Source organism: Centroberyx affinis, unplaced genomic scaffold, assembly GCF_046629955.1.
Source record: "Centroberyx affinis isolate AG114_WGS23_722 - 3 ecotype Tasmania unplaced genomic scaffold, CSIRO-AGI_Caff_v1 ptg001636l_1, whole genome shotgun sequence".
NCBI classification, from domain to species: domain Eukaryota; kingdom Metazoa; phylum Chordata; class Actinopteri; order Beryciformes; family Berycidae; genus Centroberyx; species Centroberyx affinis.
In genome coordinates this window covers 146,004-173,479 of record NW_027280073.1, presented here as the reverse complement: position 1 = coordinate 173,479, position 27,476 = coordinate 146,004, and the positions used below count along the sequence as shown (strand labels likewise).

Here is a 27,476-nt window from a genome sequence, read left to right as displayed (position 1 = left end):
TTTCCTTACATGATTTTGAAAATCTAACACTAATTTATACAGGAAATGGGTCTGAATCAAAACAGCTGCCATTTGCAGGTAAAATATCTCAACTTTCAAAATGTCCCTGTAGGGAAATATCTCAGTAAGAAAAAACCCTAAATTAACACTTTTCTGAAAATAAAATTGATTTTTCTTATACTGGTGGTGGTTTGACTAGAGGTCAGAGTTTACCCGTCTTTTTATTTACTACCGCACCACTTGTCTCAGTAAGGAATGGAAACCCATGTACTAGTCTGAATGAAATTAGTGTCAATATTCAGGCTCAACAGGCTCTAGTATGAATGTGGTGTTGATTCTGTCTTGTGTGTCCTCTGTGTGTGTGTGTGTGTGTGTGTGTGTGTGTTTCCTCTCAGATGTCTCCCCAGCTCTGCCCCGCCCCCCTGCGCCCCCTGCTGGCCGGCCTGCTGCTGCTCTGCGTCCCGGCAGTGCGGACGGGGAAATGCCCTCAGCAGTGTGTGTGTGACCAGATCCAGCTCACTGTGGCCTGCGTCAACAAGAACCTCACACACGTTCCCCCCACTGTGGACGAGGTTTATCACTCACAGCAATATTACTGCAGCTTGGAGTTTACAAACAAACATTTCCCTGAGGCAGAAATGATCTCATTGGTTGAGTTAAACCTCAGTGGGCGGAGCTAAAGAACCACAGTTTGTCAGAGCGCAAGTTAGATAACTGGTAAACTTGAATGGCAAAGTAACTAGTCAAAATATAAATAAACAAATTAAAATGCCAATTACTTCTTTTTCACTAATTTATGACCATCAGCTAAGCTAACTAGCTAGCCTGGATAACTGACTTTTTTGGCTCCGCCCATTGAGGTTTAACTCAACCAACCAAATGTTGGCATAGCTAAAACTCTGCAACATTTTTATATCCATTTCCGATAAGATGAAACATTAATGATCACTATGGGAAAATTGGGTCAGTTGGTTAAAAAGTAATGGGACATAGCGGGGGGAAAAAGAAAAATAGAATATAAGCACACAAATAGAATGGAAAATAAGCAATAAAAACAAAATAATAAAATAAAAAACAATAAAAGCAAAAAAAAATACAAAGAATACAAACAATTGTAACCAACAATTTCAACAGTCTGTATGGGTGGAGAGTACGAGGAAGAGAATGGATTGCTTACATATACGGATTCATTTACAGTTGTTACTTTTACTCACAGATGGTACTTGAATTCTTAATTAAATATGGATTACTAACTATGAAATGTGTACTATATGTAAATATAAGTATATCAACATAACATTAAAAAAATATGAAAAATGTCAATATGTATATTATATGTGTATTAAAGCAAAATTGGCCCAGTTCCTCTCCTACTAGCAATCCCAATATTATAATTATATAATATAGTTATTAGTTGAATTCCTTTCTAATTTTCTATATAACTACTACCTAATTTCATGGCTCTGTCTTGGAAAATCTGGAGGTACTTACCAACTACCAACTGCCATTGAACTCTTTCTCTATTTTCCCTATAATTAGAACATAATTTCATGGTGCTTTCCAGGAAACGTCCTAAGAAATTAACAGTTTGTTTCTAGGAAATGATTAGGAAATTGCGGACCTGGAAAATAAAGCATTGCCAGCCTCTCCTGTTCCTTCTACAATCTACCTCTGTCCCTGTAGATCACGGTGAAGCTGGACCTGCGGGGGAACGACATCCAGGAGCTTCCCACCGGGGCGTTCAGGCACACGCCGTACCTGACTCACCTGTCCCTGCAGCGCTGCAACATCCGCACCGTGAAGGAGGGCGCCTTCCGCAGCCTGGGCCGCCTCGTCTTCCTCAACCTGGCCCACAACAACATCGAGATCCTCTACCAGGTCACACAGACACTCTGCATCTCTCTCACACATACAGTATAAATCTTCCGTCTCTTTTCTCTCAACTCTCCTTATTCCATGATCGCTTTCAGCAGAGGTGTGACCAGTTCCAACTTTGTTCGAGTCCCAAGTCAGTCTCAAGTCTTGAGGCACAAGTCTCAAATCAAGTCCCAAGTCTAAGTGTAGATTACCAAGTCAAGTCCAAGTCAAGTCACTGTCATTAATGTCAAGTCTCAAGTCTAAATGCAGAACAGCAAGTCAAGTCAGAACAAATCGAGAAGAGTCCAGTATCAATTTAATATCTTAAAGAAAACTAAATATCTAGGACTTTTCAATGCAATATGGTTTTAATTGGATAAAAACTTGGTAAGAGCATCATGAGTTTGATTTCTATAATCAGTTTCAACTTCAATAAATTCAATCATTCCATACAGATTCAGAAAACAGAATTTAAATTCAGTCGTCTGCTGGAACAAATCTCATCACTTTCAATCTGAGTCATTTACACAAACACAAGATCTCAAGTCAAGACTCTAGAAACCTTTTCAAGTCGTCAAAGTACAAGTCAGAGTCAAGTCCCGAGTCACCAGAACCCAAGTCAAGTTGAGTCTCAAGTCTTCTCTTCATGCATCAAGTCAAGTCTCAAGCAATTACAATTGACTTGAGTTTGACTCGACATTAACAGAAGTAAATGGGTTGAAGCTCTAAATGACACCGGTCTTCTCCTTTAAGTGCCTTGATGTTCGGTCACAAGCCTGTTTCTCCAGCCTCTAAACTTCTGCCTCCTGACTTCTTCTCCCCACAATGAGTTCAAAGCATCTGGATAGAAACACCTCCCTCCCTCTCTCCCTTCCTCTCTCCCTCCTCTCTCTCTCTCTGCTGTCTGAGTGCAGGAGTCGTTCGACGGTCTTTCCTCACTGAAGCAGCTGATGATCGACAGGAACCGCGTGGAGGAGATCCAGCCGGGAGCGTTCTCCCAGCTCGGCTTCCTCAACCTGCTCTCCCTCACACACAACCAGCTGGTCTACATCCCCAACATGGCCTTCCAGGTACACACACACACACACACACACACACTCTCTAACACTTAACACCCCCCTTGACTTTTTCACCATTTTACGGTGTTGCAGACTGAATACAATCTCCACAAAATACCCCATGATGACAAAGTGAAAACATGTTTTTAGATCTTTTTTTTGCAAATTTATCGAAAATGAAATGTACAAATATCTCATTTAAATGAGTCAATACTTGGTAGAAGTTCGATTGGCAGAGATTACAGCTTTAGGTCTTCTTGGATACATCTGTATGAAATTGGCACATCTGGATTTTGGGATCTTCCCCAAGTTCAGTCAGGTTGGATGGTGAGCGTCTGAACAGTGATCTTCAAGTCTTTCCACAGATTTTCAGTCGGATTCTATGAGGGATGAAAGTAACAAAAATTTAATGATAAAAACAGATGTGATGAAAATGAATGTGAATTGAAAACAAGTATTAAATTGTCAAGTGATTTGATAAATCCATAAAATAGAGGTGATTTGTCTATTAATTTTTGACAATTTGCCATTTGTTATTTAAATGATATATGATGAATTATAGAAAGTGGTGATAAATAATGAAAATTGCTGTTTTTTTTTTTTATCAAATTGTCTTTGGATCTATCCAATCACTTGACAATGTATCACTCAGTTTTTTAATTCACATGTATTTTCATATCTATTTTTAATTTTTGTTACTTCCCTCACAGGATTCAAGTCTGGGCCTTAGCTGAGTGACTCAAGGACTTTCACATCGTTGTTCTGAAGCCATTTCAGCATTGATTTGGCTTTATGTTCAGGATCATTGGCCTGCTGGAACATAAATCATGCACACACTGAGTTCATGAGCTATTAATTGATAATATAACAATTACTATAACCAGTATCTTCCCTAATTCTCCTTCCAGGGCCTGCAGAACATCAAGTGGCTCCGTCTGAGTCACAACTCTCTGAACTACCTGGACACCGAGGCGTTCGCCGGTCTGTTCACACTCACCCGCCTCAGTCTGGACCACAACGAGCTGCAGTTCTTCCCCACAGAGACCATGACCAGGTAGGCCGCCCGTCTCGCCGTGAAGCTCATATATTTTCCACTCCCACTCTCCTTATCACTCCTCCCTCCCTCCGTCCTCCCCCACCCAGACTGCCGGAGGTGACCCGTCTGGATCTCAGCTACAACCCCATGACCTACCTGGGCGAGGAGGCGGTGTCCATGGCCAAGCTGACCCACCTGTTCCTGGACCACATGTCCCTGCAGGACCTGGCCAACACCGCCGTGTCCAAGTCTCCCAGCCTCACGCACCTGGACCTCAGCCACAACCAGCTGCGCGTCGTCCAGCCTTTCTCCGCCGGCTCGCCCAAGCTGGCTCGCCTCAGCTTGGGCGGAAACCCGATCTACTGCAACTGCTACCTGCGTCCGCTCAGGTGGGACTGGACCGACTGAGGAGTTCTGCACCGCGATGCTTTGGTTTAGTCCGGTGCTTCTCAACCTTTTTGGCTCGTGATCCCTAAAAATCCCCTCTCACAACCCCCACTACAGGCTGCACATGCAACAGTTTAACCACAGAATGATTTTCTGTTTCCAGACTGTTTCATTTGATTATCAGATGAGGCCTTGAGGCTGAAAACTATTCAGTATTTCACAAGAAAAAAGCAAAAATAGGCGATAATAACTATGTATAGCAGAAATCTGTTTTTTTTCCTATTGTATAAATCATCTTGTGACACCCTGAGACCCAAATTGAGAACCACTGGTTTAGACTAACAAATTAAAATCAGCTGTAATATGTGACACAGAACAAGGGTCGTCCAGCCTTCACCGCTTCACCTGTCAACCACTTTGTGTTTCAGGTTGATAAGACATTTGTATTTTTACATAAAAAAGTAATAATAACATAATAATAATAATAACCTTTATTTGTATAGCACCTTTCATACACAACATGCAGCTCAAAGTGCTTTACATCAATAAAAGGCAGATAAAAGACAGATAAAAAGATAAAACTCATATAAAAGAACAAGCAAAATGCATTGCATTAAAAGAATCAAATCAAGTAAAATAGAAAGATAAAAGAACACAACAAATACTCCCTCTTTTACATGCACATTGTGAGTGAACCCATATGTTTTTCTGTAATTTTCTTTCCCCCTGTCTTTCCTGATTCTACTCTTGATCTGATATTTACATCAGATCTCACTGCCTAAGGCAGACGAGAATCATAGATTCTCCTCTTGGTCAAAAACCTCACCATCCACAGATGGATGAGAATCATACAGGGTAAAGCTCTGCCCCCCCCACATATAGTGTTCACTCGTGGAAGTAAGCATTACCCGGACAAGACAAATGAAAATTTGTACTTGCCCGTGTCAGCTCTGTTGGGATCCTGAACAGAAACAGTTAAAATGAAGGCTATTTAAAAGCTAAGTTGAAAAGATAAGTAGTGCAGTTTTACATCCAGACTACAGTAGATATGAAATGAGCTTCTTCAGATAGGTTGGCAGAAAAATGAGATTTGTATTTCCACAGGAACCCTTCACTATCCATCCTCTAACCCCCGGTGTGTTTTCTGACCCGGCCTCAGGGAGTGGGCGATCCGCAGTAAGGTGAAGCTAATGGGAGCATGTGGAGGACCGGCCCATTTCTCCGGAGAGAGTCTGGACGCCATCCACCCTCAGGACCTGCGCTGCCAGAGCCAGGAGGCCATGCTGAAGGCGGAGTTCGAGGAGGCGATCAGGATCACGCCGCCGCCCACCGAGAAGCCGGAGAACAAGGTCAAGTGTCCCGCCAACTGCGCCTGCGAGGTGAGCGGGACACATGAGGGAAGACAGACAGGTGGAAATCCATCCTCAGATCCTCTTACACTGTTAGATAGCATCAGTCTGTCATGTTCAATGCATTCCAGGAGTTATTTTGAGATGAAGAGTTTCGTCCCCTTAATCAAAGCTCAACATGTCTTGTGGCTGCATTGCATTCTGGTCTCTCTCCTGCTCCTGTGGGTGGAGAAATTGGTCTCTCTCCTCTTCTATGATGGATTTCTCCCTGTATGATTGTTGAACGTCTCTCGGTGCAAAATGGCAGCTCTAGAAAGAAGCCCTCGCTCTTTGATTCTGAGGGACTGACACCAAAACCTGACGTTTACCGCTGAGGTTTTAGATCCTGAAACATTTTCTGATATCAAACTCCATTGTTACTGGAAATATCTTTACATGATGTCACCTTGTCTACATTTAGCCAAGTGGGAATAAGAAAAATACACCACCAAATAACAAAATTGACTCAGAAATGGAAGTTACATCACCAATAGCTGTTTTTTTTTAGAGTGTCAAGTGTTTTAGAGTGGATTTTTCCTTTAATACCAGAGTTTAGGAAGGACTGATGACTTTAGTTTACTAGTACTATTATTACCAACACTACTACTACTTCTTCAGTTGGTTACAGCTAGCCCACATACAGTATTTTCTCTAGAATAGCTTTCTAGCTTAGCTTCAGGTTTATTTGCACATACAGATGACAAACAAACTGAAAGAAAACAAGAAATACAAACTGTGAAGGTGAGACAAAGAAACCCCAAGGAGCTTACAAAATACGCTTCCTTTGAAAATGAGAGAAAAAAAAATCAAGATGACAAAGAGAGGAATCGGGCACAGAAACCAAATCATCAGTTTGGTAGTGAGAGGGATGCTGAGTGTGTGTGTGTTAAAAGAGAGAGTGTAGAGTGTGTGTGTGTATGTATTCCTATCTCCCTTCACCTCCCTGTCCCCCCTCCTCTCTCCTCTCTTCTCCTCCTCCTCCTCCTCCTCAGGCAGAGACTCACCACTCCTCCTGTGAGAACCGCGGTCACACCAAAGTCCCGCGCGGTTTCTCTGCGGCCACGCGCCTCCTCGACCTGCGCGGCAACCACTTCCACTACCTGCCCGCCAACAGCTTCCCCGGCGTGGCCCAGGTCGTGTCCCTGCACCTGCAGCGCTGCAGGATCGCGGAGGTGGAGGGCGGGGCTTTCAACGGGATGAAGGGCCTGGTCTACCTGTACCTGTCGGAGAACGACCTCACCTCCCTCAGCCCCGACGCCTTCAAAGGTCTTTAAAACTGAGTGTACTGTGTGATTTAAAAATGACCGAATCACTAAAATTTGGTGTGTTTCCGCCCACAGTCCAAAGACATGCAAGTCAGGTGGATTAGAGACTCTAAATTACCAATAGAAGTGAATGTGAGCCTCTGTCTATCTGTCCAGAGCGTTACCCTTCCTTCCCTCAATGCATGCTGGGATAGGGACGTGACCCAGCATGTGAAAACAATGAAAAACAATAAAATTGGACATCACAAAGTCACATAATCTTTTGTTTTTTATCTTTACTTAAAGCTACACTAGGCAGCTTTGCTCTCTCGCTGTTGTTTAGGTTCATAAAGAAAAAACACAGAATCCACAGTAGAGATGTGTCTTAATGTGATTATTGTGGGATGATTGATGAAATGAGAGTTGACTGGGTATCTCTACTGTGGATTTTGTGTTTTTTTATTATCCTAAACAGCAGCGAGTGAGTGAGAGATTTGCATTTTGTGCTTACATGCTGCATTCAAGTCCTACTGGATTCACCGTAAATACAAGCTGCCGACTGGGACAAAGGTTCATATCTGCCTATTATTAGTGATTACAAGTAGGACATGTGGGAATTCGTTTGTGAGCTCCGTTATCTTTAACTTGGTATCACAAACATGACAATATTTTAAATTCATAAATTAAAATGATTTTGGATGAGGGCTTTCCAACGAGTTAAAACACGTGACGCTTCCAAGTTGTAACAAGGACATGTCATCCCATTTTTCTGTTTTCTTCCAATGTGTCGCTTCTCCGCCCACTTCCTGCAAGACAGGGTTTTTTTTTTTTACATAACACTCTTGCCTAGTGCAGCTTTGAAACCATATTTATGTTATCCTTGTCTTGTTACAGAGAGAAAATGCCCTAGTCAGCATTTTGACTTGCTTTACAGGTCAAAGACCCCATGAAACAGCATCTTTACATCCCTGATTTGATGTATTTCCTGTTGAAACAGGATGTTGGGGCGGGACATAACGCAGTGAGGGATCATTCAAAAGTGTAAACCAATGGATATCAGTTTAGGAGAGAAATGCAGTTTTATTGGATGGGAGGGGCTGGATTGATGAAAAATCTGTGATTGAATTTATATTTATGCCTCCTGGTGCAGCACTGTCACCATTAAAGATACTCAGTTTTCCAGTAAATAACATGGGAGTTCATTTCATGGGGACTTCAATGATTGAAACTATATTTCAGCCCAAAGACCCAAACTGAGTTTCTCCAACCCAAACCTCCAGGTCTCCCCCAGCTGACGTACCTCCACCTGGAGAAGAACCGCTTCACCAGCTTCCCTAAAGGAGCCTTCAAGCTGCTGCCGGGCCTGCTGGCGCTCCACCTGGAGAACAACGCCATCGCCAAGCTGGAGCCGGCGTCGCTGAGCGGGGCCGAGGGGCTGCGGGGCCTCTACCTCACCGGGAACGCCATCGACCACGTGTCGCCCCGGGCGCTGGAGCGGGCCGGAGACCTGGACACGCTGCACCTGGGAGGGAACAAGCTGAAGGCGGTGCCGGCCGAGGCGCTGAGCGAGGCGGGGAACCTGGGCGAGCTCCGGCTGTCCGGGAATCCCATTCGCTGGGTGGGACCGAACGCTTTCCGCCCTCTGGCCGGGACGCTGAAGGAGCTGTACCTGGACAACATGGGACTGGAGAAGGTGAGAGGGCTGCTTTGACTGTGATGTACTGCTGGGTGAAGACTAGAGCTGCAACGATTAATCGATTAATCAATTAGTTGTCAACTATTAAATTAATTGCCAACTATTTTGATAATCGATTAATCGGTTTGAGTAATTTTTTAAGAAAAATAAGTCAAAATTCTCTGATTCCAGCTTCTTAAATGTGAATATTTTCTGGTTTCTTTACTCCTCTGTGACAGTAAACTGAATATCTTTGGGTTGTGGACAAAACAAGACATTTGAGGACGTCATCTTGGGCTTTGGGAAACACTGATCCACATTTTTCACCATTTTCTGACATTATACAGACCAAACAACTAATCGATTAATCGAGAAAATAATCGACAATGAAAATAATCGTTAGTTGCAGCCCTAGTGAAGACGTGTTCCCATTTCTTATCTTAGCAGTAAGATCTTCTTAGAACCTGTGTCCCCTTCTTTCCTATTCTCTGACTCATTTATTTCCTCAACATTCCTCGCTCAAACACATCATCTTGTCTTATCTTACAAGTGGATTATGGTCTACTGTCCAATTCTGAACCATTAGATAATTTGACAAATGAGATGTAAAACCCCAAGTAGGATCAAATGTATATAACTTGATCTTAAAGCTGCACTAGGCAAGATTGGTCTTATCAGCCTAAATCACAAATTGGGGCGGCAACAAAGAAGTGTCCCATACAGACACTATACATTCATTGTTTGTTCAAATGAAAGTCTGGTTCCACCCACAGGAAGTAACGAATCCAAACTTCAGAGCGAAATCCAATCTGTCTCCTAAACAGCAGTGAGCAGCGCTCCGTCCAGAGAAAGCTGGACTGACCAACGTTAGATCTTTTCCTCTCTCGTCTCTTTGGTTTCCTTTGGTATAAAACATCACAGAACGGCCGGCTGGTAAACATGAGCGAGCTGTGTGACATTTACGAACGTCACCTTACAGGATTTATGGGTATTGAAGTACAAAAAAAACTTCAAACAGCCATCTCTCGCTGTAATTTGGGACTGAAAATGTGGGAAAATGCCTAGTGCAGCTTAGCTTTGGATTGAGTCCCACCTCGGAATTTATCTCTTTTAATTTATCTCTTTTAATAATGTGATATAACCTGATGTTAAAGCACAAAGAGGGCTAATAACTCATTAATTCCCTCAGCCATCACTGACAGATCTCTCTATGCTTTTCAATGCACCTTATAATAACTATCACACCTACACCTACCTATGCCTTTTTATCTTATTTAGTGTACTTTATGCGATTATTGTGGCAGAGATGAGAGTCGACTGGGTATCTCTACTGTGGATTGTGTCTTTTTCATTATACTGCACAACAAGTTGCATTTTATTTTCTTAAGTTTTCCTCTGTGATCCCTCTTGACACCCAGATGTCCCGGGACTCCCTGGCCGGTCTGGGTCCGGGCCTGAGGAGTCTGTTCCTGGAGGGGAACCAGCTGGAGGAGGTGCCGGACCTCCACCCTCTGTCCACTCTGGAGGTCATCAACCTGGCCGACAACCCCCTGCTGTGTGACTGCCCCCTGCTGCCGCTACGCATGTGAGACACACACACACATACAAGAGCACAGACACATCGACAGAATAGGGTTCGATCAACTTGGGTTTTTAAGGGCCAATACTAATATTTTTTGGATTGAGGCTGCTGATCTACGTGGTTTATTGGTTGTCCAAGAGATTTCATCATCTGAGAGTAACCTGGTCTTTTATTTTCGTCCAGGTGGATTGAGAAAGTCAACCTGAAGGTGCGTGCCACCTGTGCCCACCCCCCCGAGCTGAAGGGTCGCCGGGTCAAAGACGTCCACGTCTTCAAGGCCTGTCCCGGCGGGGAGAGCCTGCCCTCCTCCCCCGCCGTCGCCCCAAAGCTCTCCAAGGCGCCCAAGTCCACCAAACCCAAGCCGGCGCACCTGAACGGCCCCCGGCAAGTCAAAATGGTCAGAACCAAATCCAAACCTCGCAAGAGTCCGAACCCGAAACCCGCAGCGGCCAAGAAAACCACCGAGAGACGCAGGACGGCTTGAAACCGCCACGGGGGAAAAATCCTCCGGCTTCTGAAGTCTAGTGAGTCGAGCATATTTGAGACCGCAGCAAACCGTAAACTGGCAACTGTCGAAGATTGTACGAGGTTAAACCATGGATTGAACTCTCCCGTTTCTTAAATTCAGCTGTAACCTCTGCCAACCGTGAAAGCTATAGCTGCCGAGGCGGTGTTGTACTTTTCATCTCCTGCCTCCTTAAAAAGTCAGTTTTTCAATCACAGCGCTCTCCAGCCAATTCTGTGCAGTTTTTCCTCTCCGCTGTCTAATCAATACCGGGTCAGAGGAGGTCAGAGAAGAATATTTTTTTCATCCGGGGGAACGCAGACGGAGTGTGTGCGCTCTTTTCCAGCACGGCCCCGCTTTACATTCATAACGTTACACACACACACACACACATTCACACCTGAGCTGCCTGGTTTAAACACAGGCTTCTGCTGTTCGCTACTGAGCGGCTGTTGGATCTTTTTCTTCTTCTCTGTTGGAGGTTTTTGGATGTTGTCAAGGAGGCAAACGGAGTGAACGTCATTATCTTAACTTTGGTGATAGAAGTCCAGTTTGGTGTCATAGAAGATTTAGGGTTCTTTGAAATACTCTTCAAGTTAACAATGTTGTCCCATGTCACTGTTTACTTCTATAAAAAAAACATTATCTATGGCTTCACACTAATTTTCTTTAACCACTACACCCCAACTGCACAATGTACTGAATTAATCTCAAGTCCCTAATGCCAATTGTGAAGATAATTTGAGACGACATTCAAATCAGCAAGTTGAGCACAGTATTTTAATCGTTGATTGTACATTTACAACAAAAGGAACAAATCTGGACATAAAACAGGGAACAATAAAATATATTACAACATAATAATAAGTGTCTGCAGTGTCATTACAATCAAGTATGATGAAACTCTCCTTGGGGTCTTGAGAGTCGTATTCACCAGTTGATCTGATGTATTTAGAGTTGGGATGCTTGTGACGGATAACGGATAACTCGTGTTTAGTTCAACTAAAACAAAAAAGTTTGAAAGCAATTATAGCTGCTCAAGTAAGTAACACACAGGTCTGTAGTAGAGCTGTACTGATTTGGAGAAAGTGAGGTAGTTTGAAACTGGCTAAGCTAGTCCTTGTGAATAATATGGAGTCATGTTATTAGGCACACGCAGTATTTAAACTGCCAAAATCTCAGAGTTATATTGGTTCACTCACAATTTTCAGTCTTGTCTTTTTCACTCCAACTCTCCCATCATTGTTCTTCTGTTTGTAGTTTTCCATTCTTTCCTTCCGCCCTCTCCCTCTGCTCCTCCACCTTCTCCTTCTCCACAGTGCTGCTCTCCATCCTCTCCACATTTTCAGCAGACAAACTCGTCTCCTCTCCCTGCTCCTCCGGCCTGTCCTCCGGTCCCGTCCTGCTGTCCCGCTCGGCGTCGCTCTCCAACACTTCCTCCATGGCGCTCTCATCTCCTTGCCTCCCCTCTTCTTCTTCTTCGTCCGCCGTTTTTCTCTGCTCTACACCTTCGCCGTTTCCATTTCCACTCTGCTCCATGTTGCTTTCACCAGCAATGCTCTCTGTCACAGTCTCTTCCACTGGCGTCTGCTCTTCCAGTCTTTTTTCTGCAGTCCTGCTCTGCTCAGTGTTGCTCTGCTCCATCTCTTGGTCTGCGGCGTTTCCCAGCATGCTCTGCTCTGGCACCTTGTGTTGCCCTGCGCTGCTCTGCTCGCCTCCCAGCTTCTCCTGTTTGACGATGCCCAGAGCAGGCGGAGGGACAGCAGGGAGTCGCGGGGGGTCGGCCAGAGGAGCGATGGGCGTCTCCATCTCTACCTCCTCCACCTTCACCTGCACTGCAAAGACTAGAGAGACAGGGGCGAGTCAGCAAATGACCAAAAAAAAACACACATACTGAATACTTTGAGCAAGATAAAGCATGTTTTTGTGAGAGTTTGTCCACTTACTCTCCTGCTCCTCTGGCTCAGTTTTGGGCTGGATGAGGGGGAGTTTTCGGGGGAGGCTCAGGTCCACCAGCCCCGGGGGCCCGTCACTGCAGATGAGCCCCGGACGCCGGTCAGGAGTGTGGCTCTGAACGGCTTCCTCATCAGACTGCTGGTCGCCGTGGTCCAGAGAGTTCAGCCTCCTCTTCACCATCTTCTTCTCTGGAGTGGGCGGGGCAAGAGGAGGTGAGGGAGAGAGAATATTTTTTTTCCGTATCAACCATCAGACAAGAGAATCAGCTAACTGTGAAGGGTGATCTGGTTTCTGGCTCTACATATGTATGTTTCTCTGAGACCAGAACTTACTCTTCCTCCCGAACACAAATGGCTTCGTTTTCTTGGGTCGTGCCGCCTGGTTTTCAGCTGGATCCACTAGAGAAGAGAGTACAAAACACCTGTCAGTTAAACACCGGGTACAGTCAGAAAAATGGCAAAGTTTTTAGCTTGAGCAATGTTTTTGATGGGTCGCTTTATTATATATAATACGTATATTATTATATACGAAATGTGAGCAGTGTGAGAGGTTCTGATTGCATCTATGTTGTGTTCTGCAGCTACAAAGTTTTTAACAGGCAAATCATTTATTTTTTTACTGCTTCGATATTGCCTTTAATAACGTTATACCATTTTGACAAGTTAACATAGCTAGCTAATTAGGTAGCATTAATTGAAAATAAAGAGAAAAAACTCAATAAAATCACCACCAACTACCATCAACTCCAACCATAGATGCAACCGCTCTCCAATCATCGTTTGTTTATTTATTCCTGCAGTCTTTCAAATAAAAGCTTTAGAGAACTAAGAGCCTTTGAATGGCTGGAATCAACTTTTTGTCCATTTTGCACTTCCCAGGCTGCTCATGAATCTACATCACATCACATCAGTAAGAAAACAAGGAAGCGCTGTGATCTCATTGGCTGTTGATGGCCGACGACCACAAAAAGTTCAGCCATGGCCAACTTCGATCGTGTTGTTTGCAGTGTGAACACACAGTCAGAGTTTTAGTGTGTATGAAAGCAGCTCCTGTGGTGGCAGATGCCCACTTGATAACCTGCTGACACACCTGCTGTCAGCCTCATCCCCTTTTCCTCGAACATTAACCCAGCCTTCTACATTGGCACTCTTCCCAAATCTCCATCACACTGGGTGTTCACCTGGTCCAACAGGCGGCTGCAGCTGGTAGCTGGTGAGCTCACACCAGCCGGCGGGGTAGATATCAGGCGACTGGTGGTCGACCCACTGGTCGAACTCGTCCTCCCAGCCGTCGAAGTGGATGAGCAGCAGGCGGCCCACGCAGCGCTTCACGGTGGCCACACACACCAGGCGCGGCTCCATCAGGTCCACCGCCTCCAGCTTCATGTTGGGGGAGAAGCCGTGACCTGGGTAGTCCTGAGGAGACAGACGCATGACTAATGCTCATATTCAGCTGTTTCTTCATGTCTTAACTGGTCTGAACATCAGAGAAGATGAATTACAGAGCATCATGCTTAGCTAAACAGACTGGAATCAGATTTGTTTTGACTCCCCTGTCTCTAGAATCTCTAACCTGGCAGGAGGACAGGTTAACAAAACTCTGTCCAATAAAGGAGCTAGTTGTAAGTCCATGTGACTTTTGTTTACAAGCTCTGGTTCTCCTGTAATTGGTCAGTGTGAACCTCAATGAACAAACTAACTGAACTTTTCCACTATGGTTCGGACCAAAGAAAACAAACTGTCGGTGTGATTGCACCCTAACACTTCTCTAAACATGACTTGAAGTAGTAGTCTGGACTCTTACAGTGTTGAACAGTCGTGCCGGTGCAGCTTTAGCTTTCGTCTCCTCCAGGTATTTGGGCCAGGTGAAGGTCTGAGAGTCATAACCTGGCAGGAAACGGAGACAGAGTTGACCCATCAGGTACTAACAGAGCTAAATTAAACAATGTTTCTCTTTACAGTATCACTGCTTCAGTAATTGTCCGTCCTCCTCATGATTTCTCTGCACAAAATCACACATCAACACATGACAAACAGCCTGTAAACCAAACTAGCACCACCAGAGCAAAGAAAGAGAGTGGAGGGGTCGAAAGCTGAGAAAGTGAGAAAATTAATGAAGCATACGGGGTGGGAAAGTCTGTTTTGATTTACCTGGAGGTACGGTGAGGGGGACGTTGTTCTTCTCGCAGAAGCCGATGGGAAGGATGGCATGAGAGGAGCCGTGGTAACAGAACCAGTCGGCGCCGTTGTCCGACTTGGTGCCATCTATACCGACCATCAGATAACCCTCCAACAGCACCTGGGGGGAGGGGAGGGGAGGGGGACAGAGAGCGAGAGAGATAGAAACAGGAACAGAGAGAGAAAAAGAAAAAAATAAGTCAGAGAGAGACAGACAACAGTACAGGGGGAGACACTAGATGCTTTTTCTGGCCAACGCAGATGATCCTGTAGTGTAAGCGGGTTCAAGACTGGAGACATTTGGCCCTTTTGACGACTTCAGACCAGTTGGAGCGGGACAAGATTTTTTTGCAATGCGCTTGATTTCGCCGGGCGAGTTTAGCTCATGGGGAAAGAAAAAGAGAACGAACTGGAAGAGCGGTCACTTTTTAATAACAACCTCGACTCATGCAGATTGTTTACATCAGTAGAGATTCCCAACACTTCCCTTACACTCACTCTACTCTTACGAAGTTGTTTTACAACTTTATTTGGAGGAATAAACCTCCATCTATGCAATTACAAATTAAGTCACTTTAGATTAGGGATAGGGAACACATATTAACTATGGGTTTTCCCTCAATAGTTTCATAATTTCTCTCAATAATATGTGACACTAGCACCTTATAAGCCCCATACTGAGCAAAGCATACATTAAAGCCCAATTCATGTGGAACAACTTTGTTACTGACTGCCATAAGCACTAATTAGGATGCTATTGAGGGAGAACCCATAGTTCACTAGTCAGGTTTACTTGTAGAATACAATAGCGCAGAATAAGGTGCTAATAAGTGGTTTGTAATGACTAATAGTGAACCAATACACTACTAATAAGCATGTTAATAAGCAACTTATTAATAGTTAATATGTGTTCCCTCAGTTAAAAGTAAAATTTGTAAAAATGATCCTTGTAAAATACACTTGAAACGACAGAAAACCTATTTTGTAAATTGTATCTACAGTTAATTGTTATGGACGAATGTGAAAATGTTTTTGAACGACAAGAACAGGTAGTGTGTGATGTCTTCATATGTGCGACGGCCATCTTTGCCCTATCACCTGTGCACAGCTTCCCGACGGGACGGCAAGCCAACGACTTGTTTAGTCTGAACTTCCCTCGTCAGGTCAGATTCGAACAGTCTGGTAGTCTGACCTAGGCTTTGTGCAAATCTCATAAGAGAGAAATTTCAGATATTTTCATACAAAGCCAGAAACGGTGACCTTACCTTGTGCACAGTGGCCACAGAGATGTTTCCCAGGTTCAGAGGGTCGATGGCCTCCAGCTTCATCCCTTCCTCAAAGAAACCTCCCTCCATGTAGACGATCCTGGGCTGCGGATCACAGTGGTTTTAAAGTCATGCTGAACTACAGCGGCACAGTTAATAATGTATGACTGTACACTGCGATTTTATCTCAGCTGTTGCATCAACCTCCGCTTTTTGCAGTCGGTTGATTAATCATGAATGAACCATTTCTTCAGCATGAATGTTGGCCTTACCTTCTTAAAAAGCAGTGGTGTGCTGTCAAATTGACCTTTACGACACACAGAGTGGCCGCTGGCGCCGCCTTCCATGTTCTTGCCTATTAAAACGAGAGCAAAACCCACATCTTTACTGCCAAGTTAAAAAACAAATACATTTAAAAGTTATTGGTTCTATTTAAGTGACTCTTGTTAGTTAAAAATATAAATCTACCCAGGGGAGGAAACTACCACCAGATGATAGTTGACAATTAATAACTGGTGTTTATTTCCCGCTCAGCCTCTGTTTCTTCTTTCTTGACTCCTTTACACCTTCTCATATTGTACCAACAAAATTTGGGGTATTTTCTTTGATGCAGAAACGCTAATGTCTCAATTTGAAATCTCTGGTTTAATATTCTCATGTATGAAGACGACTTTGGGTCCCTGATCCTGAAGTTTACCCTGTCTTCACCCTCCCCACTGTTTCCAATCCTGTCTGCCTTGTGCCATACTCTCGCTTTCCCTACATCAATCAACAATTATTTTATTTATCTTACTTGTTGTATTTTGGTGTTTTTGTACCATACATCATGTTTAGTTCGATGTCCTGCGCCTCCACTAGTAATTTTTCCCTTTTCATCTTTTGGGGTAAGATATCGTTATACACAGTTGTTGTATTTATCTCCCCCTATCTTCTCTATGTGTTCATAAACTAAACCCTAGACCTACCGGCGGGTTTGATGGCGTGCCCCACACTGCTGGACCAGCCGATGGGGTGCAGCAGGGGGCTCCACATGTGGCACCAGAAATCCAGGATGACGTTCTCGGGGGCGTCGCTCTGGTCGGCGTACAGCAGCCGCAGACGACCGCCGATGACCGAGTCCACGATGGCCACGCGAGTCCGGCTCACGTGTTTGGGGTCGACCACCTCCACACGTATGCCGGGTTTGAACGAGTACTTCAGGCTCTCCGCTAGCTGGGAGGAGGAGAGACGGGACAGAGATGCTGCTCAGTTTTATGGAAAACAACTAAGTCAATGAAATGTATCTGTCTGAGGTCCTCAGGCAGGTTCGTATTAGCCATTCAAAAATGTAAATCACTTCTTAAAACTCTTTTTATAGACTTGCTTTTATGCAACGACCTTTTATTATTGTTTTTTTACCTCCTTTTTATGACTGTTGCCTTACCTTCATATTTCTTACTTTGTTTTTATCACCTTTTGCTGTTGCTTTTATGTTTTTTTAATCCTTGTAAAGCGCTTTGTTAATTGTGTTTTGGAAAACAGCTACATAAATAAACATTACTATTACCTAAGAAAAATCAAACATAACAAAAACAAAAATAAAGAATAAAGAACAAGGATTTACATATTAGCTTCGTCATAAAGAACTATCTCTTCTGCCACCAAAGAATCCTAAATGGGGTCTTAAAATGAAACACAAATGAAATACAATTATAATACAGTTATAATGGGATGCTTATGTAAATCTTACATCCCATCTCATTTTTATATATCCACAGATTTTAGTGTGGTGATCCCCCACCTCAACATGCCTGAACACACACTGCAGGCTCTCTGCTAGCCACAGGGAGGACAGATAAGGTCGTTCTTTTTTGTGTAAACATAAAAAAACAAAGACTGTCAAGAATTGTTTCCACTGGTTTTGAAGCTGGCAGAGAGGTGAAAAAGTTAGAGAAGAGAAGGGCATATTCAGTCAGAAACCAGAGAGAGAGAGACAGGCACGTCTTCTCTATCGAGCAGAATCAGCAGTTATTACCTTGAGGTAGAAGTCAACAGGAAGCGTGTTCGCCCCCACTAGCTTCTTCATCAGATACTCTTTCCAGTCTGGGATATTCTGCTGCACATCTATAGAAACATAATGTTATCTATGTATCCATCTATCTATATACAGAATATCCTGTACAGACATACACACCAATGCAGTACAAATAATCTAAAAAAAAATATGTGTAGGGGATAAAAAATGACAATGCTTGGGATTTGGTCAGTTTGAGTAAAATTAAAGATTTTCTCCAACATACAACTTGATTTCAAAGGCCAGAGCACAGTGGTTCCTTGTTTAGAAAGTTTTTTCCTCTCAAATAATAAATTGCAGCATCCTATGATTTAGAAATTGCAGTCATCAGTATTAAATTTGGTTTTTTCCATTTGCGCTCATGGTCCTACAGTTGTGTGTGTTTGCAGGTCGGTGTGTGTGGAGTATCTGTATGAACCCTCCTCACCCTGCGGCGGCACCAGCAGTTTGCTCGTCATCGCACACCATCCGATCGGGTTCAAGTCCCCCGAACCGAGGCTGCACCAGAAGTCATGGCTGCTGTCATGCTCAAAGCCCTCGTACCTTAGCAGAGCTTTGTATCCTAGAGAACAAGGAGAAGGGATCAAGAGTCCTGTTAGGTCAATATTGTCCAACTCCAATATGATGGATATGATGCAGTTTGTTTGATATTTATTGTATAATTGATTGATATTGCACTGGTTGTCTATGGGAGGCTCCTAAAATGAATTGATTCTAATGCCCCATTGTGATCAGATTCCACACATACACGCATTAATATGTTTTTATTATTATTATTGTTATGGGACTTCAATGTAAAGTTTTAGTATCCAATGATGGTCTAAATGCTATTTCAGAGGCTTTTCCTAACATGACAAAAATACAATTTTGGCGGAAAAAAATGAATATATGTAATTTTTTTGGCATTAAATAGTCACATTTAAAAGAAATTTAGGGCTGCAACTAATGATTATTTTCATTGTCGATGAATCTGACGATTATTTTCTCAATGAATCGATTTGTTGTTTGATCTATAAAATGTCAGAAAATGGTGAAAAATGTGGATCAGTGTTTCCCAAAGCCCAAGATGACGTCCTCAAATGTCTTGTTTTGTCCACAACCCAAAGATATTCAGTTTACTGTCATAGAGGAGTAAAGAAACCAGAAAATATTCACATTTAAGAAGCTGGAATCAGAGAATTTTGACTTATTTTTCTTAAAAAATTACTCAAACCAATTAATCAATTATCAAAATAGTTGCCGATTAATTTAATAGTTGACAACTAATCGATTAATCGTTTAATCGTTGCAGCTCTAAAGAAGAGGTGCAAGAATTTTACTGATGATTTTCAGATTGAATAGAAATAAATGCGACAAGTGGTCAAACAGCATTTTCCTTGCCATATCAAAAGGGGAGATCGTTCTTCAATTCCAGACTAGATTATGCCAACTAGGATTCAAATTGGCTTGGTTTGACCTGATTGACAAGACTTAAGACAGATAGAATGGTGTACTGGCCCCCTGAAACAAACACTGACAGACAGACCTGCTAACTGGATGACAGTGGCGATCCAGTAGACTTTACTGGGCAGGACTGCATTAGTGTTCAAGACCTCCACCTTCATCCCCACTGAGATGTCGTCCCACTGGGAACACAAGGGAACCTGTGGGGTGGAGGGTGAGAGGAAGTTCAGAAACAATAAAATCAGGGATCGTTCCATATAGACCACTGGTGTGAGGAGGTGTTTGCTTGTTTATTCAAAAACAATGTTAAAATTCAAGACAGGCAGCAAAGCAACCGCTGCACACTGGAATTTAAATTTCAACATCCATATACAATCTTTCCTCTGCAGATATGTGCTCCATATTCATATCTTTTCCCTGAATTTAAGGAGTTATGCCCAGGCTCCACAAAAATCTGAGCTTATTTTAGACCTTTCATCCTACTCAGGAATTTGAATGTGCCTGTACACACTCTCAGTTGTAGAAAGCTGAATGTATATACAGTATATGTAGATTGGTTGGTGAATAAACTAATTGTGTTTGTGATTACACTTCACAGACAGGACTCACATGTCTGAAGCAGGAGACGGAGGCAGCCAGAGAGGTTTCCTTTTCCAAGTAGGAGCCCCACTCAAAGCCTGCTGCAGACACTATAGCACAATAGAATAGAAGAGAGCACAATAGAATAGAAGAGAGGAGAGGGGAGGTGTCAGAGTGTCGGCAGAAATGAAAATCACAATGTTTTGTACAGCTGAAGTGAGACTTCTTTCCATGTTGATGTATGAGTGTCTTCATTTTGGACGCAGAGTGTCTACGTGAATTGCTGATATGTTGATATGTACAAATTCCTGTGCATGTATTGTACTTGGTCAATAAAGTGATTGTTGTCTGTGTCTGTGTGTGTGTGTGTGTGTGTGTGTGTGTGTGTGTCAGTGCCCTCACCATCCGGTCCTATGATCGGAAGGGCCTTTGTCACCTTGTTCAGCACTGTAGCTTTTTTTGAAGGGGGCTTTCCCTTGGGAGACACAGGCACAATGAAAATTAGTTGGTACCAAGGCGTTTTTATTATTATTGGCACACCTTCCTGATTTTTTGTGGGCCTTTTGTGGGGATTTTTTGTGGGCCTTTTAACACTTTGAAGTAAGTCGTTACAGCACTTTCAAACTGTAGTATATATTGTGGTAGGGAGAAGTACATGAGCTATGGTAAATTGTTGGGAGTTTGTCCCATTGGTCAAATTTCCCAATATCTGATGAGAGGACTGGCACCAAAATATTCTGTCTCCCAGGCATTGCTAACACTTTAGCTTACAGTATGCTAAGTAATGGTAGGCGACTAGCATCGTAAAAGTGAGAATGAGAACTTGAAGCAGCACTAAGTCTGGATAGTAAATTTTACCGATATGCATTAAACCTGCCAGGCTTGTTTAGGGGAATTGGTAAAATAGATATAAAATTCGACAAAAAAAGAATTAACTGTTTAGAACTACTTTCAAGGCTGAAGATGTATCTTCCCGCGAGACTTCGAGCGTGATTGTTTTGTTTACACGGGAGGAGAGAAGTTAACTTAGCGAGACTACTCAAGTTTTTGAGCGGTTAACAGACGTGGAGACAACTTTCTGACACCGAGCCCAAATACACAAATGAGGGCTTGTCCAAAGTGGAAGAAGGGAGGAGTAAGTATAAAGTTAAAGCTAGCTCACTACCTGTTGATCCACATGGATGACACTTGCGGCGGCATCACCTGTCTCCTCCTCGGTACCTCTGCTCCTGGACGGGACGGCGCCGTGCCTCAACAGACGGCGCACCCGGCGGGTTGGGAAATCTAACCTGTCATAGTAGTCATCCAGCTGAAAATGCTCCTGGCAGATATACCTGTTGGTGAGCTTCTCGACTGGAGTGTTTACATCTATGTCCAAAGCAACGAGCCACAGCCTCAGCCTCTCTGGATCACCGACTGGGAATCGGTAAAAGACGAGATCCGGCCGTTTCTTGTTCCAACATGAGTAAATATAACACCTGTGGACCATTTATGTGCCTTATGTATGAATGCAAACGTCTTGGTTAAAAATAAAACCGTAACGATGCACCACGCCTGTAAGTTACTACTCAAGTTGGAAACTCGTGCAATTTAAAGTACAGCGCGGGCTTCTTCTTCTTCGTCTGCTTCTCCTCATGCATCTTCTTCATCTTCTTCTCTCTCAACGGCGGTTGGCAAACAGATTTTTTAGTGCATTACCGCCACCAACTGTGCAGGAGTATGAATCAGGGAAACGTGCAACTACATGCAACGCAACTACCAAAATTAAAGGAAAAAAATAAACTGCACTAATCTTAAATTCCATGTATGAATCCTGTTTCCCTTAAGTATTGAAACAGGAAGTTATTCAAATATTTCTTTAAAATTCATTTGCACACCCGCGCATCTCTATAATTTGGACTCTCTACCAAGACATGCTCTGTTGTTTCTGACTGCTGGAAAATAATCACACTTTCCATTTAGCTGAGTGTGGTGCTGAGACTGCACACGGCTAAAAATATCAATGTACAGCAGGTGGAAAAAGTGGTTGTTTACCTGAAATAGTCCCAAAATAAACCGTTGCTACATCACTTACACTGAGTTTATGAGATTTTGTTTTCAGAAGTTATGAATCTACATGCCACAGAATAAAAAACAGAACCAATTTTGGATTACTTAAAGGTTTATCTTCATACTTAGGATAATGCTAGTTGCCAGTGGGGCTGGGCGATATGGTTGAAATCAATATCACGATAATCATAAGGATTTTTCTCGATATCAATATCGATATGGTTCATGTATGCAAAATCATGTTAAATAATCAAATTAATGTTCATCTCATTGAACCGAATGGTGATGTTAGGTGTGATGTCAAACAAAACAGAAATATTCAAATAATATTCCTACCATACCTCATTTTATGGGAGTTTTTAAGTAAAATTTGCTTTTCATCATCAATTTAGACAGCAGAAATATGTATCACGATATTAAAATATCTTCATATCATCACGATACGATTCCACTGAAAGACGATAAAAGATAATATTGAATTATCGCCCAGCCCTAGTTGCCAATGATTACTTAACATACTGTATACTAAAGAGCTATTTACCGGAGACATAGAGATGATGATGGTACCAAACCTCTCACTAGATATTGGGTAAAGTGACTAATGGGCCAAACTCCCAAAAAGGCAGTGTAGTCCTTGAACACCAACTGCTGCAGTGGCCAACAGTAGAAGACTGTGCTTGCACTGGGCAGCAGATCTTCCCTGGGTAAAAATAAAGGTTTGTATTGTGATGTGCAATATATTAAATATTAAAGTTGCTTTTGAGTTAAAAATGAAGTTCTGTTTGAGGGCAACTTCAGCAATTAACCTCATTACGCATGCACTCATACATGCATCCATCCCTGCATCCATCCATCCATTCATTCATTCATTCATTCATTCATTCATTCATAGCTTTGGATTAATGACGTCTGAAGTCCAAGCACCTTGAGTTTAAGCTTTCAGGATGATAATATGTGATACAGATTATGTTTATCTATGGAAGCAGGGGGAGGCAAGTAGCTAGCAGCTGACATTCAATAGCCACTGGCAGGCAGGTTTGAGCCTCTGTGGTTAACTTCTCATTGAACTGGAAGACTGTGTAAACACATGAGCATATAACAAACACAGTGTTCAGAAACCATAACTACCAATACAACCATAGATACTGTATGAGAGAGTTTCACTCCAAAATGTGATATCTACCACTTGATGCCGCAAAAATACTGCTGGCATCAAAATAAAGCACATTGTGTGTTATTATGAAAGTTATGAGTCATCGTTTGGTCTTTGGTTACAAAATAGTTAGATTTGTGAGAATAAAAATAATCTGTGTTTTTGAAATACTGACAAAATTACTGTCAAATTTCAGGTCACAAAATTTTTCAAAAATGTTACGTATCCATCTCCGGAAAAAAAAAACGTCAACTGAAATTCGTCATTTGATATTTCGAAGGCAGACATTTAAACCTGTTTTGATTAAACCTTGTCTCAAACTTCGCAACTACTTTTTATTTATTGCACAAAATGGGCATTTATTTAAAAAAGTAAAGATAGCTTAGCCCCATCTTCTCCATCCCCTGTACTAAGTTAGGATACAAGATGGTACAGTAAGATTGGAATGTAATCACATATTTAGTTGATGGTACTAATTAAATGCTAGGGCAGTGTGTCTTAGCCTTAAAAAGCCATGTCATGTTTTCCATGTGATTGATAATTTCATCCATCCCTCTCTCCCAGCGGGCGGGCCGCATCACATCTTTCTCTCACCTGCAGTCGAGCCAGTATGGAGGACTTCTTGGAGTTGGATGAATAGGAGCGGGAGCAGGACATGCTGCAGAAACGCTTGGTCTTGGAGTAGAAGGTGCCGCTGCTGCCGGTGGTGCCGCACAGCTCACACACCACTGGAGAAAAACACAATCATGCATTTTGTCATACACCTGCTATAAAATGGGTGTTTTTTCATCATATTTTAGATGGCTGATTCAGTCTCATCTGACTTTGTCAACAATCCTGACAGCTTATACAAATGGTTCAAGTGTTTTATGGAAATGTACCATCATTCCTTTTGATTCATTACATAATTGTACTGTTTATTTTGTATTTCTGTTAGTCTGTCCTGTTACGACACGATCATACTTTATCCATAATGCATTTATGTTGTACACTGTAAAATATGATCTTATGATCTTAGCATAAAATGCAAAGATCATGTGGTTCAAACGTATTGAGATGAAACATATCTGCGGTTACTGATTACAGAAATATTGATTTTAACATTGATCCAGCAACAAAATAATTTTATCACGCAAAAACCACAGGGAGCGATCAAAAAACAGGGTCAAACCACATCAGGTTTAGTTTACACATGCATATTCAACGCATAAGTAAACTAAACACAATACATCTGCAACAGGATGAAGCAGCGGCAACAAAATCTCTGGGTGGAATGAACTGAGGTGTCAGCCATGTTGACTTTTGTCTGTCTCCACTGTCAGCAAACATTCATAAGTTTGTATGTGCCAGCAGACAAAAAGAGAAACTGGTAGCACTTCTAGCGCATTAGCCACACTCGGATGTCCTGTTCTGTACATAAAGCAAAAATTCCTGTTCCCTCATGTTTCCTTAGTTGCACCTCACCTGGTCTGTCGTCCTTTGTTTTTTTGCCAGACCAAACCGCTGCTTCTTCCTGATCGTTATCCTCTTCTTCCTCCCCTCCTCCATCGGTATCATCAAACTGAATGGGGGCCGTCTCATCATCATCTGCCTGTTGAGAGAAAAATAGAGAGTAGAGCTTAACAATGAATCGAAAAAAAACCCGAAATCCCAATATGATCTTCTGCAATTTCCAAATCACAGAAGCTGCAACTGCTTAAGAGAGAGAGAGTCGAGTACAATATTAGTTTAAACCTTTCATCATACTCAAACTCAGTAAACCACCACACTGACATCTATTTTTTTTTTACAAAATCAAATTCTTTAAACAATTTTAAAGTTCTAAAACATTTATGACGAGAAAAACTTTAAATCGCAACTGCAATATTCTGTCAAATAATCGCAATTGTATTTTTTGTCAATATCTTTCAGCCCTAATAGAGAGGCAGAAAGGAAAAAAGAGATACTGATTTTCTATTAAACATGTAAATTAAACCCATTTAAATCCCTCAGAGTGGCAGGATGTCTCTCTCTGTATTGTCAGTCAGACGTTTCCCGTTCCACAGCAATAACCACTTACAGGGACGTTATGTTCTCTTGGCTCTGCAGCAATGCTTCTGCGCTGGATGGCAGGCAGGCAATCGCTGCAGCCGACTCCATCGCAGGTGGAGCACGGCGGTCGGATGAACACAGTGGGAACGGCCCCCGGCTTCAGCTTCAGAGCCCCCGTGGCAGCCAGAGCTTTCAGGGTGGGGATGGGCAGCTTGGGCTCAAAGTACTCTTTGCCAAAATGCTCGCTGCACAGGTGGGAGGTGGGTGTGGCAAACCACTGGCTGCGGGTGCGCTGGACCTGCTTCTCCCATTTGCGAAACTCCTCGGGGTCCCTGGGGAATTTATACAGCGTCACGCCATCATCAGCGGTTTTGCCGCAGCCGTAGGCCACACAGTGGTAGGGCATTCTGTCTCCAGCAGAGGACTGAGGAAGGTGATGTCCAAGGGCTGAAGCTGGATCTACAGACAGGACATTGGGCTGTTGGACGTCTTGTTACCAGCTCTGCAGAGGACAACGATAACTGCATGTTACTACTTGCAAACACTTATTCTCCTCCCGAGGATGAAGTCTTTAACATTAACTTCAGGTAAGACCAACGTCTAGATACCAGAACTGATAAAACGCTTGGTGAAATGTGGAGGACAAAGACTACACCTCATTAACAGACACAATATACATAATATTCAACATAGCATTTAACTAAGACCAACTTCTAGAGACCAGAGGTGAAAAACGCTTTGCAAAATGGGGTGAACACAAAGTAAACAAGAAGCACTTGTTAAAATGGGGTGAACACAAAGTAAACAACAAGGAACACTTGATACAATGGGGTGAATACAAAATAAACAACAAGAAACGCTTGGTGAAAAGGGGTGAACACAAAGTAAACATCATTAACAGACACTACATACATAAACCGACAATGACAACTGGATTTGTGCTATAAACCGTATTGTTGCGAGCAAAACAATTATGGCAGGTTTGCAAACTTAGCAAGCCGGCCGGTCAAAATGTAAACACAGTCTAGCTAGCTCGCGTGCTAGCTAACATGCTAACTGGAGAGAAGTGCTGTTAGCTTCGTACAGCAACTCATTTGTTATGCATTTAATTGTTTTTTTAGGCTAATGCTGTGTATGTCTTCACTGGGCTGTTTCAGAAATCCACAATAACTGAGGTAAAATGTTTATATCCTAGCAGTCGGCACATGCCTGTGGTCACCTACCCGCGTCGTCGTGGTTACTCCTGGCGCACGGCATCATGGGAGTTGGTGTTTTTAGCCCGATAGAAAAGGGGAAACCACTCATTTGAAAATGAAAATGAAAACAAAATGAAAATGAAACGAAAATTTCATGCAGAAAAGGATTAAAATGCTGGCTACACCTTAATCTGCGGATTCAAGAAAATGTCTGTCTCATGTGCATTCACTCTATAATAAAACAATATAACAATAATGATAATGATAGTAATAATAATAGTAAAAGTAATTAAAGTAGTAGTAGTATCAGTAGTTGTCTTAGTAGTAGCAGTCTTGCCTAGTATAAGTAACTGATTATTTTCTCTTATGAAACCTTCCCAGTCTTGTGAAGCATTGCACTTGTTTGTTTTGCATTTTATGCCACATACTCATACCCATTTAATAATAATAATAATAATAATAATAATAATAATAATACATTTTACTTTTTTGTATAGCACCTTTCATACATAAAAATGCAGCTCAAAGTGCTTTACATAAAATCAAGATGAAACAGAAAGTGCATTACAATAAAATACATCGGAAAATTGTACAGTAAAATAACATCAAGTAAGAACAGATAAAAGACAGGTTCAAAGTAAAAAATATGGTTAACAGTAACAATAAAAGAGGCTAAAACAGAAGGTAAGAAAGATTGAAAGGGCTAACAAAAGGCTAAATTAAAAAAGTTATGTTTTGACCTGTGTTTTAAAAGATGCTAAGGAGGTTGCCTGTCTAATTTGTGCTGGGAGATTATTCCAAATAGTTGGTGCATAAAAACAGAAAGCTGCCTCCCCAAACTT

The 27,476-nt window shown here is 42.5% G+C and overlaps 2 protein-coding genes across 2 annotated transcripts; one reads left to right on the top strand and one right to left on the bottom strand.

The window, feature by feature from the left end:
- The first annotated feature begins 395 nt into the window (after window positions 1-395).
- Window positions 396-10,711, top strand: chadlb (chondroadherin-like b). The gene is made up of 10 exons (XM_071528211.1): window positions 396-572; window positions 1,684-1,878; window positions 2,772-2,927; window positions 3,824-3,969; window positions 4,059-4,340; window positions 5,498-5,717; window positions 6,719-6,992; window positions 8,251-8,663; window positions 10,064-10,230; window positions 10,411-10,711. The coding sequence occupies exons 1-10, from the start codon at window positions 396-398 to the stop codon at window positions 10,709-10,711; spliced, it is 2,331 nt and encodes a 776-aa protein (XP_071384312.1).
- A 23-nt stretch (window positions 10,712-10,734) lies between these two features.
- Window positions 10,735-26,695, bottom strand: l3mbtl2 (L3MBTL histone methyl-lysine binding protein 2). The gene is made up of 18 exons (XM_071528210.1): window positions 26,662-26,695; window positions 25,467-25,897; window positions 24,872-24,998; window positions 24,002-24,135; window positions 20,608-20,680; window positions 20,236-20,315; window positions 19,709-19,826; window positions 18,611-18,745; window positions 18,145-18,233; window positions 17,096-17,342; window positions 16,403-16,485; window positions 16,131-16,235; window positions 14,839-14,986; window positions 14,492-14,574; window positions 13,869-14,103; window positions 13,021-13,086; window positions 12,679-12,876; window positions 10,735-12,576 (listed from the first exon to the last, which is right to left on the bottom strand). The coding sequence occupies exons 1-18, from the start codon at window positions 26,693-26,695 to the stop codon at window positions 11,972-11,974; spliced, it is 2,991 nt and encodes a 996-aa protein (XP_071384311.1). The 3' UTR covers window positions 10,735-11,971.
- Between the last annotated feature and the right edge of the window lie 781 nt (window positions 26,696-27,476).

Bases quoted from the DNA above. Each gene is read 5' to 3' on its own strand.
- l3mbtl2 (XM_071528210.1), bottom strand. From the start codon at position 26,695: ATGCCGTGCGCCAGGAGTAACCACGACGACGCGG. The intron at 14,575-14,838 runs GTAAATCAAAAC...GTTTCCTGCCAG, and splicing joins CCCCCTCACCGTACCTCCAG to GTTATGACTCTCAGACCTTC. The intron at 14,104-14,491 runs GTAAGAGTCCAG...CTGTCTCCTCAG, and splicing joins CGGCACGACTGTTCAACACT to GACTACCCAGGTCACGGCTT.
- chadlb (XM_071528211.1), top strand. From the start codon at position 396: ATGTCTCCCCAGCTCTGCCCCGCCCCCCTGCGCCCCCTGCTGGCCGGC. The intron at 1,879-2,771 runs GTCACACAGACA...GTCTGAGTGCAG, and splicing joins ACATCGAGATCCTCTACCAG to GAGTCGTTCGACGGTCTTTC. The intron at 4,341-5,497 runs GTGGGACTGGAC...ACCCGGCCTCAG, and splicing joins TGCTACCTGCGTCCGCTCAG to GGAGTGGGCGATCCGCAGTA.